General features: G+C 40.4%; 1 protein-coding gene across 1 annotated transcript in view; it reads left to right on the top strand.

Moving 5' to 3' along the window:
* Znf277 (zinc finger protein 277) overlaps positions 1-17473 on the top strand; it is a 109604-nt gene that overhangs the window by 48898 nt on the left and 43233 nt on the right. Inside the window, exons 2-4 of the mRNA XM_028768838.1 lie at positions 7261-7462; positions 15381-15469; positions 16236-16318. Of these exons, the coding sequence (XP_028624671.1) occupies positions 7261-7462; positions 15381-15469; positions 16236-16318 (374 nt within the window). The remainder of the gene's footprint in view (positions 1-7260; positions 7463-15380; positions 15470-16235; positions 16319-17473) is intronic.

Here is a 17473-nt window from a genome sequence, read left to right as displayed (position 1 = left end):
TGTGTGTGTGTGTGTGTGTGTGTGTGTGTGTGTGTGTGTGTGTGTGTGTGTGTGTTTGCGAATTTTGCCCATCTCACTCCATCTCAGATACACAGCCAATCTCACTGTCAGTAGAAATAAGAACAGGTTAACTTTTGAACAGGTGAGCAATCCATTTGTGAGACACCTCCCTGTTGTAAGGAGCTATAATTCTATGCACTGCTTAATTTTTTGTCAACTTGACACAGCAGAGTCATCTAAGAAGACAGAACCTCAACTGAGAAAATGCTTATTAAACTGGCCTGTTGACAAGGCTGTGGGGTATTAGTGATTGACATGGGAGGAGGGCACAGACCGGTGTGGGTGGTGCTAGCCCTGAGCAGATGGCCCTGGGGTGTATTAGAAACAGGCTGAACAAGCCATGAAGAGCAAGCTGGTAAGCAGCATTCCCCACTGGCCTCTACTCTGTTCCTATAGTCTCATTCCTGACTTCGGTTCACTTCAGGATGGATTGTGATAGGGACATGAAAGCCAGATAAACCCTTTCCTCCACAGGTTGATTTTGGTCTTTATCACAGCAACAGAAAGCAGTAGAACACTCTGACTCTTAATAAAACTTTGCCTGCTGGCCTTTCAAACAGAAGACTCTGCTTCCTTTGAGTTTATTTGTATGCCATCCATGTCTGTTGCTTCCTATGAAGTCCTTCATTTAACTTTTAGAGCTCGTTTTCCTGGAGGCATTATAAGTAATAGAAATAGGCTGAGATGACATAACCATGTCACTGTAAAGTGTGGCCTGTGCCGTCCAGTGTTTACTACAGTGACTTGACTTCTCTTTTTTTTATTATTTGATTTTAAAATCTATTACATGAAATCTACCCTCGTAACAAAGTTTAAATTCACATTACTACTAGCTATCTGCATGCTGCAGCATAGCACATATCCTCAACATTTGCATTTTCATCCACAATACTTAGACCCACTGAACCTCAGTACCCCAGTTCCCACTCCTCACCCCTTATCACCACCATCCCGTGTATTTCTGTCAGTGTGTCTGCCATTAGGTACTATATGTAAGTAGAATCACACAGTGCTTACCTTTCTGTTCCTGGTTAATAATGCCCTCAAGGTCTTTCCTTCATGTCCTCCATGTTGTAGCATATCATGGATTTCTCCCCTTTTCGTTACTGTTGTGTGTATGTCCATGTGTGTCCCGATGTGGTGTGTACCACAGCCCACATATGGAGTTCAGAAGACAATTTGTGGGAGTTGGTTTTCTCCTTCCACAGTGTTGGCCTCAGGGGACAAACTTAGGTTATCAGGCTCGGCAGCAAGCGCCCTTACCTACTTAGCCATCTCATAGGCCCCGAATTCACTCTTTTTTTTATAACTGAGTAGTGTTCACTGAGCTTACCAATCCCTCAGTCATTTCCACCTCCTTGTTCTTCTACTTAACACGTCATCGAGCATAGGAAAGGCACAGACACATCTTCCAAATCCTATCTTCACTTCTTTGGGGTAAAGAAGCAGAAGCAGAAGCAGGAAGACAGGGATCTTGTGACCAATCAGTGTCTGATGTTTTCTGTAAGCTTTAACTGTTTGTTTTTGTTTTTCTAGTGGCCATCATGTAACAAGTTTAAAATCTTATCTCCTTGTCATTTTGATTTTCCTTATAAGAATATTGAGCCCCTTTTCATAGACCTCTTGGCTACTTATCTTCTTTGGAGAGGTGTCTATTGAAGTCCCTTGACTAGCTGTTTAATCCGGGTTTGTTCTTTTCGGTTACTGGGTTAAGGGACTTCTTACATGTGTCAGATATCAAACCATCGTTGTGGACTGTTGCTTTCACAAGTGGCATTGCAGAATACAACACTTGAGTTTCTCTTGTGACAGCAGCAGATTTGAATGGCATATTTCCATGGTTGCCATAGATACTGAATCATACTCTAACAAAATCGTGAAATGACTCACATGGGCGTTCAGCTTGAAGAAACACTACGGGAGACTAATCATTTGATATTTCGAGCTCTTATCCTTGAGTCAATAAAGCCATCAATACTCAACATAGGATCTCTTCAAATTTCACCTTCCTGGAAAAGGAGACTTTTCATTTGTTTGTTTGTTTGTTTGTTTGTTTGTTTTTATATAATCCATCTAAACAGTTAATATTCAAAGTCAGAATTAGATCAGACAACTTGCTGTAGTTTGTAATATTCATGTAAAGTAAGTTTGGGGCCAAAGCAGATTTTCTAAGGTGCTTTTGGCTCTTTGCTCAAAGGAGCTGGATTTGCAAATCTTCCTTCTGTTTTTGAGGATTAAAAGCCACAGTAGCAATGGGTTGTATATTTCTGTATCTATTTGCTTTTAGCTATGCAGTAAAAAGTAGATCTGATACTCATTACAGCTGTTAGACATGATAAGGGAGTTACATTGACTGACTCAGCACTTAGTATTTGATGGCACTCTTTCGAGAAAAATAGACTATCTTTTGCCCTGCCACCTAGTTTATAGCCTGTTCCGGGGTTGAAGATGCCCACACTTGCTACTGAGTTCAAGATAGTCGCATTGCTAATGCTCTGAGTCATTGGTTTCCAGGGAGCAGTGTAGGGATTACTACTTGGTAAAGCTGCACTTTACCAAGAAAAGCTGAGGACTTGAAAGCAGTGTTTTTAAAACCATCTTTAACATACAAGGCCCTGGGTTTGACTCACAGCACCAGAAAGAAAAAGATATCTACAGGAAATGTACCCACTCAGAAATGTTTGCTCTGCTCTGAAGCCTGTAGTCAGGGCCCAGGTCTATTCCATATAAACGTCCCTTGAGGAATATTGTAATCTACTATGCATTCCAAATGCTACTTGCTCTTTGCTGTAAGGTATCCTTTCTTCCATGAAGAATATTTTCAAAAGTTAAATTTTAATAAAATATAACATGCCGGGCAGTGGTGGCGCACGCCTTTAATCCCAGCACTTGGGAGGCAGAGGCAGGCGATTTCTGAGTTCAAGGCCAGCCTGGTCTACAGAGTAAGTTCCAGGACAGCCAGGACTATACAGAGAAACCCTGTCTCGAAAAACAAACAAATAAATAAATAAGTAAATAAATAAATAATAACATACCAAGGCTAGGCAAGGGTTTGAGGTCAGTCTGAGCTACGTAGGGAGACCCTGTCTCAACAGAAAGATAAAATAAAGACAAATAAATTGTAACTGGCACACTGACTAATGCTCATTCCCAGCTTAGAATTCATTGCCATTTTTAATCGTTACTAATTGTCATTGTGCCTGTCATGCCAAGGCCCCAGCACTAAATAAAGATCAAGCTGTAAATACAGCTGGACTATCCTTAATTCCAAGCAGAAAAAGTGCCACTAAAGCCAGGCACAGGTGTTTCCTAAAATGGGACTTTCCTAGAAACTTAACGTTAGAACTCTAGTTCAAAGGACCTCTGGCCTGCTATTCCTTCTTTCATGTCTTCATTTAACAAACATTTGTCAAATACCAACTTTGTTCCAGCCACAGTAGTCCACACAAGACATATAAAAATAAGCCCTTGACCTTGAGTTCACAGACAAACATAGTAGAGATACATGTGTAACTATTACAGTGTCGCATGGAGAGATGGAGCAGGTCAAGCCCAGTGGAGAACCTTGGAGAGCAGAGGCTGGCAAACACAACAATCCACGACCATCACACAGAGTACCCATTTCTGCTTTGTGCCTACCAACCCAAAGAGGAACCTGTAACTTCTGAGATCATACTGATTGCCCATCCTTCCTTCTCTCTCTCTCTCTCTCTCTCTCTCTCTCTCTCTCTCTCTCTCTCTTTTGGTTTTTTGAGACAGGGTTTCTCTGTGTAGTCCTGACTGTCCTGGAACTCACTCTGTAGACCAGGCTGGCCTCGAACTCAGAAATCCACCTGCCTCTGCCTCCCAAGTGCTGGGATTAAAGGCATCCGCCACCACTGCCTAGCGCCCATCCTTCTCTTACAACCTAACCTTTTCCTCTCTTCTCTATGTTGGAATCCAAAATCGTTGACTGTCGCTCTCATTCATACAAAGCCCCTCTCTTAGAGTTTCTATTTCTGCAACAAAGCACTATGACCAGAGACAGGCTGGGGAGGAAAGGGTCTATTTGGCTTCTACTTCCACATCCTAGTCCATTGTTGTGAAGGAAGCCAGGACAGGAACTCAAGCAGGGCTGGTACCTGGAGGCCAGAGCTGATGTGTAGGCCATGGAGGGTGCTGTTTACTGGCTTGCTCCACGTTGGCTTGCTCAGCCTGCATTCTTATATATAATAACTCCAGTTCCCATATTCAGTAATTTACAAAGCACAAGTTCCTCCACATCCATGATTTCACTCCCGTTCCTTTGCCATGGCAGGTAATTCTGTTCCGGTATGTGTGACTTTTGTGTCTGTTCACTCAGGAAGAACTTGAGGAAAAGAAATCTGGTCATTAACTGTATAAAGGGAAGAAAATCACAGAAGACCAGAGTTTACAGGAAGTCCTTTCGAAAAAATAAAAACAAAAACAATCATGGAAGAAAATCTGGGATACTGAGCACAGAACCAAAGCTGCCAGTAGAGGTGGAATCAGGACACGGGGATACACATAAATTCAAAGTGGCTTCTAAATACATACACATTCAAAACAGCAGTGAAAGGAGGTGTTGAAGGAGAATTCAAGTTGGAAAAATGTCTTTGGGTACTGGGAGCAGAATAATGTATTTGAGTCAAATTGAACCGTATTCATAAACTATTACTTTTCACTTTTCCTCTCTCAGTTCTGTCATCTGGAAGACGGGATTAGAATAACTTTACAGAATGACATGCTAGGATTGAGGAAATGCCCCAGAGCACTGCTGGGGATTTACCAGGGGGAAATTCCCAAGTTCCTTCCTGATGGTGGTGATGGTTGCTATTAACATATGCTTATTTACAGACAAAAGGAGCTTACAAATACCCCAATCACATTGTGGGAGAAGAATGCGAATGGGGCTTTTTATGTATCTGTCAGGTTACATTTGCTACCGTTATCTTTATTTAAGACAGCTGTTTTCTTAATTAAGAATCTTTCCCCCTTTGACAATTCCATACATATATACAATATATTTTGGTCATATTCACCCCTAACTCTAGTCTTCCTCTCCCCCAGAACCACTCCCAACATGGCTCTCAGCTTCATGTCGTCCTCATCTTCTTTTTTCCAATAACCACTAAGTCCCATCTGTGCTGCCCTAGGATGTGTGAGACCGTCCACCAGAGCAGGGCAGCCTCCCAGAGACCACACCCCAGAGGAAAACTGACTTATCCCTCAGCAGCTACCAACAGCTCCTTAGCTAAGGGTGGGGCCTCGTGAGCCCCTCTCTCCTTCCTGCTGGGGTGCTGACTGGTTTGCTCTTTGGTGGATAACCAGAGCTCCCCTGGTTTCAGCCATGTCATGCCCAGAAGGCAGCATGTCTCAGCACTCTGCCTCATCCTCCAGCTTTTAAGTCCTTTTGGCCCCTCTCCCACAATGTTTCCTGAGCCTTGGGATGGATTGGTATACATGTCTTCTTTAAGGCTATGTGCTGAACAGTTTCTTACTCCCAGCACTTTGGCCAATAACTATATTAACTACTACCCACTGGATATGCTGCCTTGGTTGTCCTTGGCAGGCAGAGGACTGCTAACAGCAGTTTCATTTATAGTACTTTCAAAGCACTTACATGTTTTAAGTACTCTCTTAGTGTCGTGTTTACTCTATACCTTCCTCAGTACTAATACAGAATTTTATGAACATATGAGCAGTCTGATTTAACAGACTCTAATAAGACTAGAGTGAGAGCGGTAACTAAAAATCTTCTCCTATGGGACACTTCCTTCTCCAGCCATTCTGTGAGCCATCCTGCTTCTAGCTGTCCCTGAATGTCTGCTGTCACATTCTCTTGATCCTGTATCTCCATAGCCTGTTAACCCATTTGTACCTTCTAACAAACTGTGAGCGCTTTAACCTTGCTGACAAAGCTCATACCATGCAGTACTGAACAGAAGACCTGCACGCATAGTCTCAGTCGGTGTTTGTTAAGTGAGCGAATGCTTCTCCCAATGTGACTTGTCTGATTCTTGGCCCATGCTCAGCAATGTACCAGTAACTGCTTTAATATCACTCAATTATGAGTGGCTTGAGTGATAAGATAAGAGTAAAGATTTAAAAGTATAATAAAATATTGGTATTAACCTAATTCCAAAATTCATCTGTAGAATAGCTCTTTTTCTAATTCTGGGGATTGACAGCAATGCCTCACATGTGTTAAGGAAACTCTTTATCACTAAACTGTATCTCCAGCCCTCTATTTACTTTTTATTTTGAGGCAGGATCTCATTAATTTGTCCAGGCTAACCTTGAACTTGCTCTATAGCCCCAGCAACATTTGAACTTGAGCTTCTCCTGCCTCAGCCTCCCAGCTAAGACAGCCTAGCAGTTTCCTCTTTCTGAAGAAAGGTCCTTTTTCCTCTGCAAATGTAAAAGCTGACCCTAGTTTCCATTGGCAGTTACTACCCACTCAAGAACTGCAATAATATGGCAGGGTTCTACCGCAGCAGACTAAAGAGAGGTCCTGACACAACTGCTGTAGTTTGAAGCCCTGAAATCAGAAATGTGGAGACCCTAAAGCACTTGCAGATAGTGTAAGCGATATGAGGAAAAGGAATAGAAGAGGGGAAGAAAGTGTTACTGTGTGTATACTGTCTGTCACTTGGGTCACAAAAGGTGATACATGTCACACACAATTGTATAATGAGCAAATGACAGAACACAGAGATTGCTACCTCAGCCACCTAGCACATGCTGTTTCAAGCCAGTATAGGAAGTGTTCTTTACATGGCTTGTGGTTAGAAGTAAGGAGGTTTTCAGATGTGTTAGAAAGAGGCTGGCATGATCTGTGTGGTGGCTTACTAAGTCATGTGATCACTTAGGACCCTAACCCAGCTGTTGCTGTTTCTGCTTGCTAGTGCTCAGAATTGCAGCCACTGGCCAGGACCCAAGAAGAAAACTTCAACAACTACTACCATAAGTGGGTTTCCCCCATTCAAGCAAAGAGCAGGGCTCCAAGTTCTGTTGCAGTATAGCAGTGGCTGTTTTTAATGACAGCAAGGTTCTCTCTGGTGCTATGTTTTTGTTTTGTTTTGTTTTTGAAGTATGTAAAATGCAGGCTCCTTTCAGTGCAGGAGGTAAGAAACCATCCATGTAAAGATTAAGAGTTGGTTTCAGCTTTTCTTTCTTCCTCTTTTGTGCCTCTCACAGACAGTAAAGACTGTATCCTGGAGCCGCTTTCCCTGCCAGAGAGTCCAGGTGGCACCGCCGCTTTAGAAGGGCCTCCATCTGTGCCTTGTATTTTCTGTGAAGAACATTTTCCCGTGACTGAACGAGACAAACTTTTGAAGCACATGATTATCGAGCATAAGATTGTCATAGCTGATGTCAAGCTGGTTGCAGATTTCCAAAGGTAAATTTTGGTTTTGCCTCTAAAATAATTCCTTCTTGACTGGAGGATGGTATAATCTACACAGAAAGTAATCTCTGTGCAGCTATGGGAGGTCATGTTGTCATGTTTGGGATTTTTTTTTCCTAGATTTTTTTTTATTACAATCTTTTATCAATGAGCATGTAAATTATGATTAATTAAAACATGGAGTATGTTTTCTACTGAGGAGATCTCATATGTTGCTGACTTGCGTGGTTACTGAGAGCATAAAATTTGGAGAGTATGGAAAGGCTCCATTTCATTGGAAAATAGAGAGTCACCTCAGCATTATAATGTCAGTGCTGACTCTCTCAGGCCACCGACATCATTGCCAGCAAGCGACCTTGTTCTTGTTAGGGGTCTTCCAAAGCATCCAGCTGTGTTATTAACAGTGGTTAGCTAAGAAACGAGGCTGGACTGGAATGCAGACCAGGGAACCTCTTAACCTTGTGATGGGTTAATAATAAACAGATTAATATAAGCACTGGTCCCTGGCCTGTCAAGAGCGAGTAGCACCGCCTGTGATATGCTGCCTGTTTGAAATAGAAGAGCCAAAATTTATCTATGTTTTGATTACTGATAAAATTGCAATATTGCTGCTATAGCTTTAGTTATCAGTACAGCTTTATACTACTTTAAAAGCCTAATTATCACTTATTTTTAAGATTTAACTTTTAAGAAAATTTTATTCAAGGTTCCACATTATCTAGATCTTTAGAAAACAGTTCATTTGAGGTTGGAATAACCAGCATTCCTGGTGGTTGGGGAAGGCGGGTGGATAATCCAGCTGCTCTTGGTTTCTGATGTCCTTCCCAGCTGCCTGACACTAACACAGAATATATGTAACATGCCTTCTGTGTATATGTGGGGCCTACAGCCACTAAGTATGGTTATTTTTTACCAGACTTTGATGTTGCCTGGTCATAGGATAAAGCAAGGAAATCTGAATGATATATGTGACCAACTGCTAAACTAATTTCTTGCGTATTTTCATTGTGTTTCTCCTCATTTGTTATTCTCTATTTTTAAATTAGAGAGAAATGGTCAGGATGATTGAGGGAGTGTTATAGGAGCTTGGCAACGTACAATACTTTCTTCAAGATGTATTTAAAATATTTAAATCTGTTCATTTAAGACACTTCTTAAGCTAGATATCTTCTAATCCTTTTCTTCCCAAGTAACGATGACAGACATGTTAAAGGGACGTGTCTTATTTTACTGAGCTTCTCGTTGCTATAAAATGATTTGTTTACTCTTGAACCATGTAAATAAACGTTACATCCTGTGAGCGGCAGAGAAGTACAACCATTAGTGGTAACTGAGAGGTGTTTAAACTTTCTCTCCTGCCCTTAAAATCTGAGGAACGTTTAGATCAAAATTTGTCTTTTCTCTTTTGTGCTTATATGTAATAAAGTGACTGTATTCATAGTTATCAATCTCTTATTGGCATTAATCTTATTGTTCATATATGGGAAGAACAGTCAAGTTACTTAGCTAGGTCTCAGGGCTCAGGAATCAATCAGTACATGTTGAGAACTGTCAGTAAGTGCAGCTCAACAGTAAAATGGATGCTTTGTAATAAAAGTAAAAAGATAATATGTCAAATGTAAGTGCTTTCTAAAATGTGTAATTAACATGTATTTTAAATGTAGAATTTTAGTTCTTTCTTACCAGATGCACTCCTAATTAAATAAAAATTTCACTTTTAGGAAGTGAAAATAAGATTATTGAGTGGACCAACAATGTGTCTAAGTAGACTCTTTATTTCTTAAAAGAACATTTTTGTTGTTTTTGTTTTTCAAGACGGTTTCTCTGTCAGGGTAGCCCTGGCTGACCTGGAACTCATTCTGTAGGCCAAGCTGGCCTCAAATTCAGAGATCCACCTGCCTCTGCCTCCTGAGTGCTGGGATTAAAACCACTTCCCAGCAAGAACATTTTTAATATATCCAGTCTTCTTTGAATAACCTCCTATAATTTAATGTAACCGAAAGTTCTTTCCTAGAACAGACATTGACTATTTGTGATCCGTTACGTTACAGTTAAGTAAATGGCTTTCTCCAGCTTTCAGAAAAGAAACTCTGAAGGTTGGGGAGGTCGCAGCAGGAAAGAGCTCTGGTTGACATCTGTGAATTCACTCTTCTCAGAGAAAATCTGATCCTTCTAAGTACAAGCTGTAAAGGCTTTTAAATAATAGGAATGAGATGAGATTACCTCATACATTATTTCATTTTATTTCAACAAGGTCTCACTGTGTAGCCCAGGCTGGCCCCAAGCTCACTAGCTTCAGACTTTTAAATGCTAGGACCACAGAGATACACCACCACTTCAGCATTACCCTGTGTTTTATAAGAAGTATGCTATAAATTTTCATGTTAAACATATCTGGCGTTCTTTATTGAAACAAAGTAGCCGGGCAGTGGTGGCACACGCCTGTAATCCCAGCACTTGGGAGGCAGAGGCAGGTGGATTTCTGAGTTCGAGGCCAGCCTGGTCTACAGTGTGAGTTCCAGGACAGCCAGGGCTACACAGAGAAACCCTGTCTCAAAAAACCAAAAAAAAAAAAAAAAAAAAGAAAAAGAAACAAAGTAAGTACAAAACTTCCTAGGGTAGAGAAAAATAAAACAAAACTGAAAATCTTCCCGTTGAGGCCACTTTACAGTTATTTAGAGTGAGCTATTTTCTTCTAGCTTCCTTTAGTCAGTAGAATTGTACCAGAAGATAAATGTTAATGCCGTAATTTTTTAAGTTGCATTTATTCAGTGCTACTTGGATAACAACCGTCTCTCAAACCTTCATACCTTTATCAGTATGTGTGCAAACTCGAGTGGCGGTCTAACAGGCAAGATGTTATTACAGCAGTGTTCTTCTGTGTGAGAAAGAGCTCCATGAGATACAGTTTGAAGTTCTCTTTAACAAAAGCATTGGCAGATGACTTACCAATTACTTTTATGCCTTTTTAATAAAGTGTGAAATGCTATTTTGACTGCCGTCTCAACAAAGAATTCATACCACATATTTCATAGCATCCTTTATATGTTGAGTAGCTATAACTGTTACTTTGAATAAACAAGAGAAGTGGGAAATGAAGTTAACCAGTCCTACATAATCATATAACTCTGAAAAATATGTTCTAATTTGGGGCTGGGACAAGAGGTTTGCTGAAGACCTGCCATCAGTAAGCTGTTTCTCAGTTGAATAGAATTTCTCTGAGTATCTGTAATAAACACAACAAAATATAAAAGGAATACCCCTTAGTTTGGATTAAAAACTACAAAGATACTATACTACTATGTGTTTTGGATATTTCCAAACTCAAATGTAAACTTAGGCTCAAATATATGTAGCAGTTGAAACTGTGTTTAGCATAGTGTATGGAGCGTGTTTCTGCCTTTAAGTTGTGTAGTGATTTGTGGTTCTGTTTTGCTTTTATTTGATGTTGTCACCTTGTCTTTAATGAGGAAAAGAAGACTCAGATAACAACTGTGTTCCTTACTTATCTCCCAGCACACTCCCAGAAGCTGCTTAACAGCATCTCTGATGGTGCTAGAGATGGATCTAAGAACCATCACTTCTGAGATTCTGGAATACTTGTATGCAGAGCAGTGAAATAACGCTTAGAGCTGTATGGCATCTCAGGCCCCATCAGGTCTGAGACAGGTCTTAAGAATCTGAGCTTCTGCCTGGCAGGATCTCCCTGAGATCTTCGTTTCTTTCAGGCTAGTATTTCTTTCCCTGTGCTTGTAGCCTTGAAGTAATCGCTCATACAGCAGAAGCACTTGATATTATCTGTCTCATGAAAGGTATAAGTACTCAAACATTGAAGACCTTGAAGACTGGACTGCTGACCATTGGAGTCGGGTCATTGTTTCCTCAGCAGGATAGGGGGATACTTTGCACCTGCTGCCCCATCATGGCGTTCCAAATCAGTAGCCACAGCAGCTGGTAACAACTTTCAGTCTGCATGTAGGCAATTAGGAGCCATTCCCACTGCCGGCTACAGTTATGTAATGTGCTCTTTAGAAATAGGATGCTCCCTCTCATTCCGACTTCTATATAGTTCCATATCTGTTCATATCAAAAATCATTCTCTGCACCTTCCTTATTCCCTGAGTGGGTTGGAGGAAAAAAAAAAACATTTCAAGTATTTATTGCAACTACAATTCCAAGAGGTTTTCCTGCCTTCCCTTTTCTAGGATTCTTGTACAAACTGATTGGAACATCCCTCTGTGTCACAGAGACCAGGTTTGTTTGGGAGCCGGAAAGACCTGCCTGGATTCAACTTCTGCCATTCTAAGCCATTCTAAGCCACCCTAGACAGTTCAGCAAACATAGCCTTCACTGTCATCGCCACCATCTTCCACCTTAGCTCCTACCCTGTTACTGTGATGTAACCATTTTTACTCTCTCACTAAATGTCTCGTGAAATGAAGGCAGACTTGTAGTATCAGGACTCAAGAGACAGAAGGAGGAAGATTGCACATTTGAGGCCAGCTGATACCTTGTCTCAAAAAAAAAAAAAAAGACTTCCCTGTTGATTCACTTTGAGGCAGGTTCCCACTCTGCCTTGGCCTTGTCTCAGATACACAGGGTCAAGTGGTTCTCCCACCTCACATCCCAGGTTGCTGGGACTGCAGGCCAGTACCAATTCCTCTTTTCCTTTCTTTTTACTTTATTATTTTTTTTTATAAAATGTTATTGCTACTTTGGCTATTTTAGACAGTTATTCTGACAAAATATCTTCGTTCCTGTAACCATATGTAAATGAGTTCCTTTTCTCATACTACTGTTTATAAACACCCAGGACTTGGGTTGTGGTACTCTACCTGCGCTGTATACTTAATCATCAATAATAATTCATATGCAAATGAGTAAACTGAGTCTCATAAGGGTTAGATAACTATAAGTTCAGACTCATATCCCTGAATGCCAAACACTCCTCCGGATTAACACATTCTTACACCAGGTATTAAAAGGCTTGGCCAGTGTCATCATTTAAAAAGCACAGTGGCTTCCAGTTTAAGATCAGCTGTAGCATAAGGAGAAAAATGTTTTGACTTTTCATTCGAAAATAAGTCACAGTAGTTCAAAGGGTGATTCGGTCACTACGGTCCACACTCTCCAAACATCTGCTTACAATGTTTCCCGTAGATGATTTCGCAGGTCTGTGAACATCTTCCAAAGGTGAGCAGCTTATGTAGGCAGAGTTATCACTGCTGTAACAGGCTGTGGATCAATCCAAAATTGAATTAGCATTGTATGAGACTGGCTACTGTTGTCAGCTTTGCTTAGATGGTATGTGTTGTGTTGGGTGTCCTCATTAAAGTGGCAACTGGAGCTAAGGAAACTCCTCTTGGTCTTTTGTATTGGTAGCCATGAAAACTTGGCCCTCTTTTCTCTTGATAAGTCAGTTATCTCAGGCACCCGGCCCTGCCATATATTTGTTTACATGATCTACATAGATTTGTTTACATGAGCACAAATATCTGTATATTCTAGTTTGAAGAAACAAATTAAGTCCTATTCTTACATTTCTAACACAGGTTCTACCATATTTTTTTATCCATCTCACCACATTACAATAAACAAGGTGCTAAGTAGACCATTCCCGTCCTCTTCCCTGTGTGAGTATATGAGTATGTGTCTGTATGCTATGTACTTGCTTGTGTGCATATGCATACAGAGACCAGAGGTCAACACAAGACGACTTTCACTACTGCTCTCCACCTCATTGTTGAGATAGGTCTTTCAGTGAACATGGAGTTCCTTGGCTTGGCTTGGCTTGGCTAGGCTGGCTCGTCAGTAAACTCAAGAGATTTGTCTCTATCCATGCACCTCCCACCACCCCCAGCACTGGGGTTTACAGATGTGGGTGCACAGCTTTTATATGGATGTTAGGTATCCAAACTCAGGTCTGTGTGGCAAATATGTTACTGACTGAACCCACCTGCCCACGCCTGAGTTTCCTGATTTGTTTTTCCCTCTATCCCACCCCCTTTTCCAGGACAGGATAGTCCACTAATAGAGAACAGAAATAGCTATGCAGAGTAACACAGATTGGAAAGTGCTGAAGTTGACCAAGGAAATAACGCTTTATCTTCTCGTAGATACGTTTCTTCTACTGTGACAGATCTGCTGTCCCTCTGCTTCTAAGGCACATGAAAGCCAGTGAGTTAGCCACGGAGTCACGATGGATCATGTACTAGTTTTGTAATTAAACCTGAGGTAGAGTTAGCACTGTCACTGTCTGATCTGTGGGTGAAGTCAGAATTACTGTGTAAGGAACGTAGTGCTCCTCCACTTTAGGATTGTCAGGGTGGGCAGAGAGGCAGGACTGAATTATGTGGCCCTATCCTCCTCGCACTCATTGCTTCTTTTCCTTATGCCTCCTATTCTTCCTGTCCTTGTCTGCATTTGTTTCCCAGTTCATCTCACGGTGCTTTCTTTTTCTCAGATCTCTCAACACAGACTGTATTCTAACCCATCAACCCCCTGTCTCCCGAGCACCACAATGGGGAAAAAATACCTAAAAGAAGAGTAAAAGGAAACCAGATGTGGGGAGGTGCTGCCTGCCTGGAGATCTATCGATGTCTCTAAGCACTCTCCCACACCCCTGCAGCTGGCTTTGAGCGTGTTCTGGCAGACCACTGCTAGGTACTATATCAAGCCATTTGAAATGTCCAAATCCCTACTCTTTCTATGTTCCTCCAGTATCTCAGGAAATCTCATCTCTTTCCATGATGCTTTGGTTCTTTGGTGTAAGTTTTCTTATCTAATTCATGTAGTCCAATAAACAGTCACCTGTCAAGCCAACCGTCCCATGTCCTCTCTCTTCATGAAAAAGGCCACATTCCCCTGTTGATCCCCTCTGGTCTATGAGGTAGCACGGTGATTCATCTTGTTATAATAAATAAATTGAAAGAGGAGTGGCTTAGTTGTATCTTTCTTTGTCTTTCAGCACATGTACAGGGCTGGGTTATGATTTGCTTTTAAGTTGAGCCCATATGCTACTTCTAACTCTGCTCATTAAACATAAAGTGTGTAGCTCAGCTGTTTTCCAAAGGCTACATCTGATTTATTTTAGGCATAGTGTGGGCATTCAGACGTTCTGTCTAGTTATGCAGATGTTGGATGTATGCGGTTATCTTATTACACTGACCTTTGCAGAAGATGACCACTCAGTCTGCTCTTCATTGGATGTCATAAGCCTATTTGATTCTTGTAATTGTTTTAAATTTATTTTTATTTTGTATGTATGGTTGTTTTCCCTACATATGTGTCTGTGTACCACATGCGCGCCTAGTGCCTACAAAGGACAGAAGAGACCGTCAGATCCCATAACTAGAGTTATAGATGCTTGTGAGTCACCATGTTGGTCCTGGGACTCAAACCAGAGTCCTCTGAAGGAGCATGCCATGCTGTAAACTACCCCTAATTCTTACATTTGAAATGCATGTAAACTACAATGCTGTTTTAGAAAACTTCATTATCACAGGAAAACAATTCATTTTAACCATGTGTGATAGCCCTTACCTATAATTCCAGAACTTAGAAGGTAAAGGGCTAGCCTCAACAACATAGCATGTTCAAGGATAATCTGGGCTATAGAAGAGCTTATCTCAAACAAACCAACCAACAAAAACTCATTTTAACTTTCTTACAGACTTGTGTATCGAATTTCAAAATAGTGAGATTTAATCATTTTCAAGCCTTTGTAGGATAGCTTGATTTTATTTATCTGATATATCTGCAATCTCTCAATGCCTTTCCCTTCGCAGATTCCTTAGCAGTATCATTTAACAACTGCTTTTTGGTGTGGAGGTAATTAGGCATTCTTGTATGATCGTGTCATTTTAATAGTTGTGTATTGATTCTTCTCATCTTTTTGAATGTAATTTCTTAGGTACATTTTATATTGGAGGAAAAGGTTCACTGAGCAGCCTATCACAGACTTTTGCAGCGTGATAAGAATCAATTCCACAGCTCCATCTGGTAAGTGCATGTCTTAACTGTCCACACAAATCAAAAATTCAGGAAAATAATCTCACTCTCTTAAATTGCACTTGCTCTCACTTGCATGATAGCTGAAATTAAACTGATGTCTTTATATTGCTTTACTTGAGTAAACCTACATCAGAACTCCATACCAGATACTAATGGACATGCACACTGTGTGTTTGTGGTGTGTGTGTGTGTGTGTATGTGTGTGTGTGTGAAGCCACAAGCCAGCGTTGGTCTCTGTTACTCTTTATCTTAGTTTTTGAGACATATTCTTTCATTGAGCCTGTAGCCACCAATTGATATAATTAGCTGGCTAGCTACCTCCAGGGATCCACCACCCATGGGCTTTTAAATGAGTCTTGAGGATCCAAATTCAGATACCCCCACCCCCAGCTCCTTGCCTGCACGGTAAACACTTTACTGACTGAGCCTTCTTTTTTTTTTTTTTTTTTTTTTTAAATGATTTTTTTTTTAAATATTTATTTATTTATTGTATTGATGAGTACACTGTAGCTGTCTTCAGACACACCAGAAGAGGGCATCCAATCTCATTACGGATGGTTGTGAGCCACCATGTGGTTGCTGGGATTTGAACTCAGGACCTCTGGAAGAGCAGTCAGTGCTCTTAACCGCTGAGCCATCTCTCCAGCCCCCTGACTGAGCCTTCTTTACTGTTTCGTATCCACACATTTTTAAAGAAGCAAATACTCGTGAAAAAAATTCTCCTTTTTCATTTATTCTTCTGCTCTCTCAACAGAAGAACAAGACAACTATTATTTGCTATGTGATGTGTTACCAGAAGATAGAATCCTCAGAGAAGAGCTTCAAAAACAGAAGCTGGTAAGAATTTTAAAGTATGAACTATCCATTAGAAACACACACAAAAATCATTCTTGTTATCTTTTTTCACTTTGAAAAACATTTTCAAACATACACAAAATAAGAGACTATTCATACATGTCTTAAAACAGAAAATAGTATTCACCTGATTAAAGGCTAAAGTGGTAGAAATGCAGAGAGGACCCTTGACTGCTTCCTGAGTTATCCCCAACATGAAAACAGAGTCTGTATGCTTTTCTATAATTTTAGATTCTTGACACTTGACACACACTGCAAAATAGAAGTACTCTTAGCTAATCCAAATTAAACTGATCAATCTTTTTCCCCCTTCTTTTTACTGGCATGTGCTATGTATTAGCATTTCCTCTATCCGCTATGAGTTAAGTGCCTGGCTCATTCAACATGGTAGCCTTTCTTATTTTGTTTTATCCATAAGCAAGCAAACATGAAAACCTCAGCATCTTTATTGTTTAAAATGATAATAGCACATAGAAAGCATGAAATTTTCATCTTTGTAAGTTAGTCATGCATTTTAACATGTTAATTAACATAAAAATATTGTCTCCTATGGCAAACTTTTCCTTTAGCAGTTTCTTGTAAGTCTTCCTTTTATCTTTATATCTGATTAAATACATCACGAAGAGATTGTGAATTTAATTATCTCTGCTACGTTCTCAAGAAACCTAAAATGAAAATAAATCCTATAATATCTAGTTATAGAATTTGAGAAAAATCACTTGAAGCCTATTTTGTTTTGTAAACATCCCTAGTAATTATTTTCCTAGTAAGAGAGCGATATGACACTGTTGGATTTAAGTGTCACATAAGAAAAAGGCTCTTTCTGTACAAGCCCAGTAAAGAAACAGGACTTCCTAAGTTTTCTTCACCTCCCATAACAGGGTCTTGTGTACTTTGCCACACAAGGCAAACCTATTGTTTTGTATGAATTTCATAATTGTTTATAATAAATAAAATTCCTTTTCTTTCTCTGTGCTTACTGTGGCCTTGATCAGTCAAGAATGATCAAGCTGTCACAGATTTATACAAAAGTCCAACCCTGCCACTTAAGCCATAGCTCCCTCAGAGTGCAGAATTGTTACTATATACACAGTATATGCAATAGACTCATAGACTCTCAGAGTGCAGAGTCGTTAC

The sequence above is a fragment of the Grammomys surdaster genome, unplaced genomic scaffold (genome assembly GCF_004785775.1).
Source record: "Grammomys surdaster isolate TR1022 unplaced genomic scaffold, NIH_TR_1.0 188, whole genome shotgun sequence".
NCBI classification, from domain to species: Eukaryota; Metazoa; Chordata; class Mammalia; order Rodentia; family Muridae; genus Grammomys; species Grammomys surdaster.
This window is presented reverse-complemented; position numbering and strand designations above follow the sequence as displayed.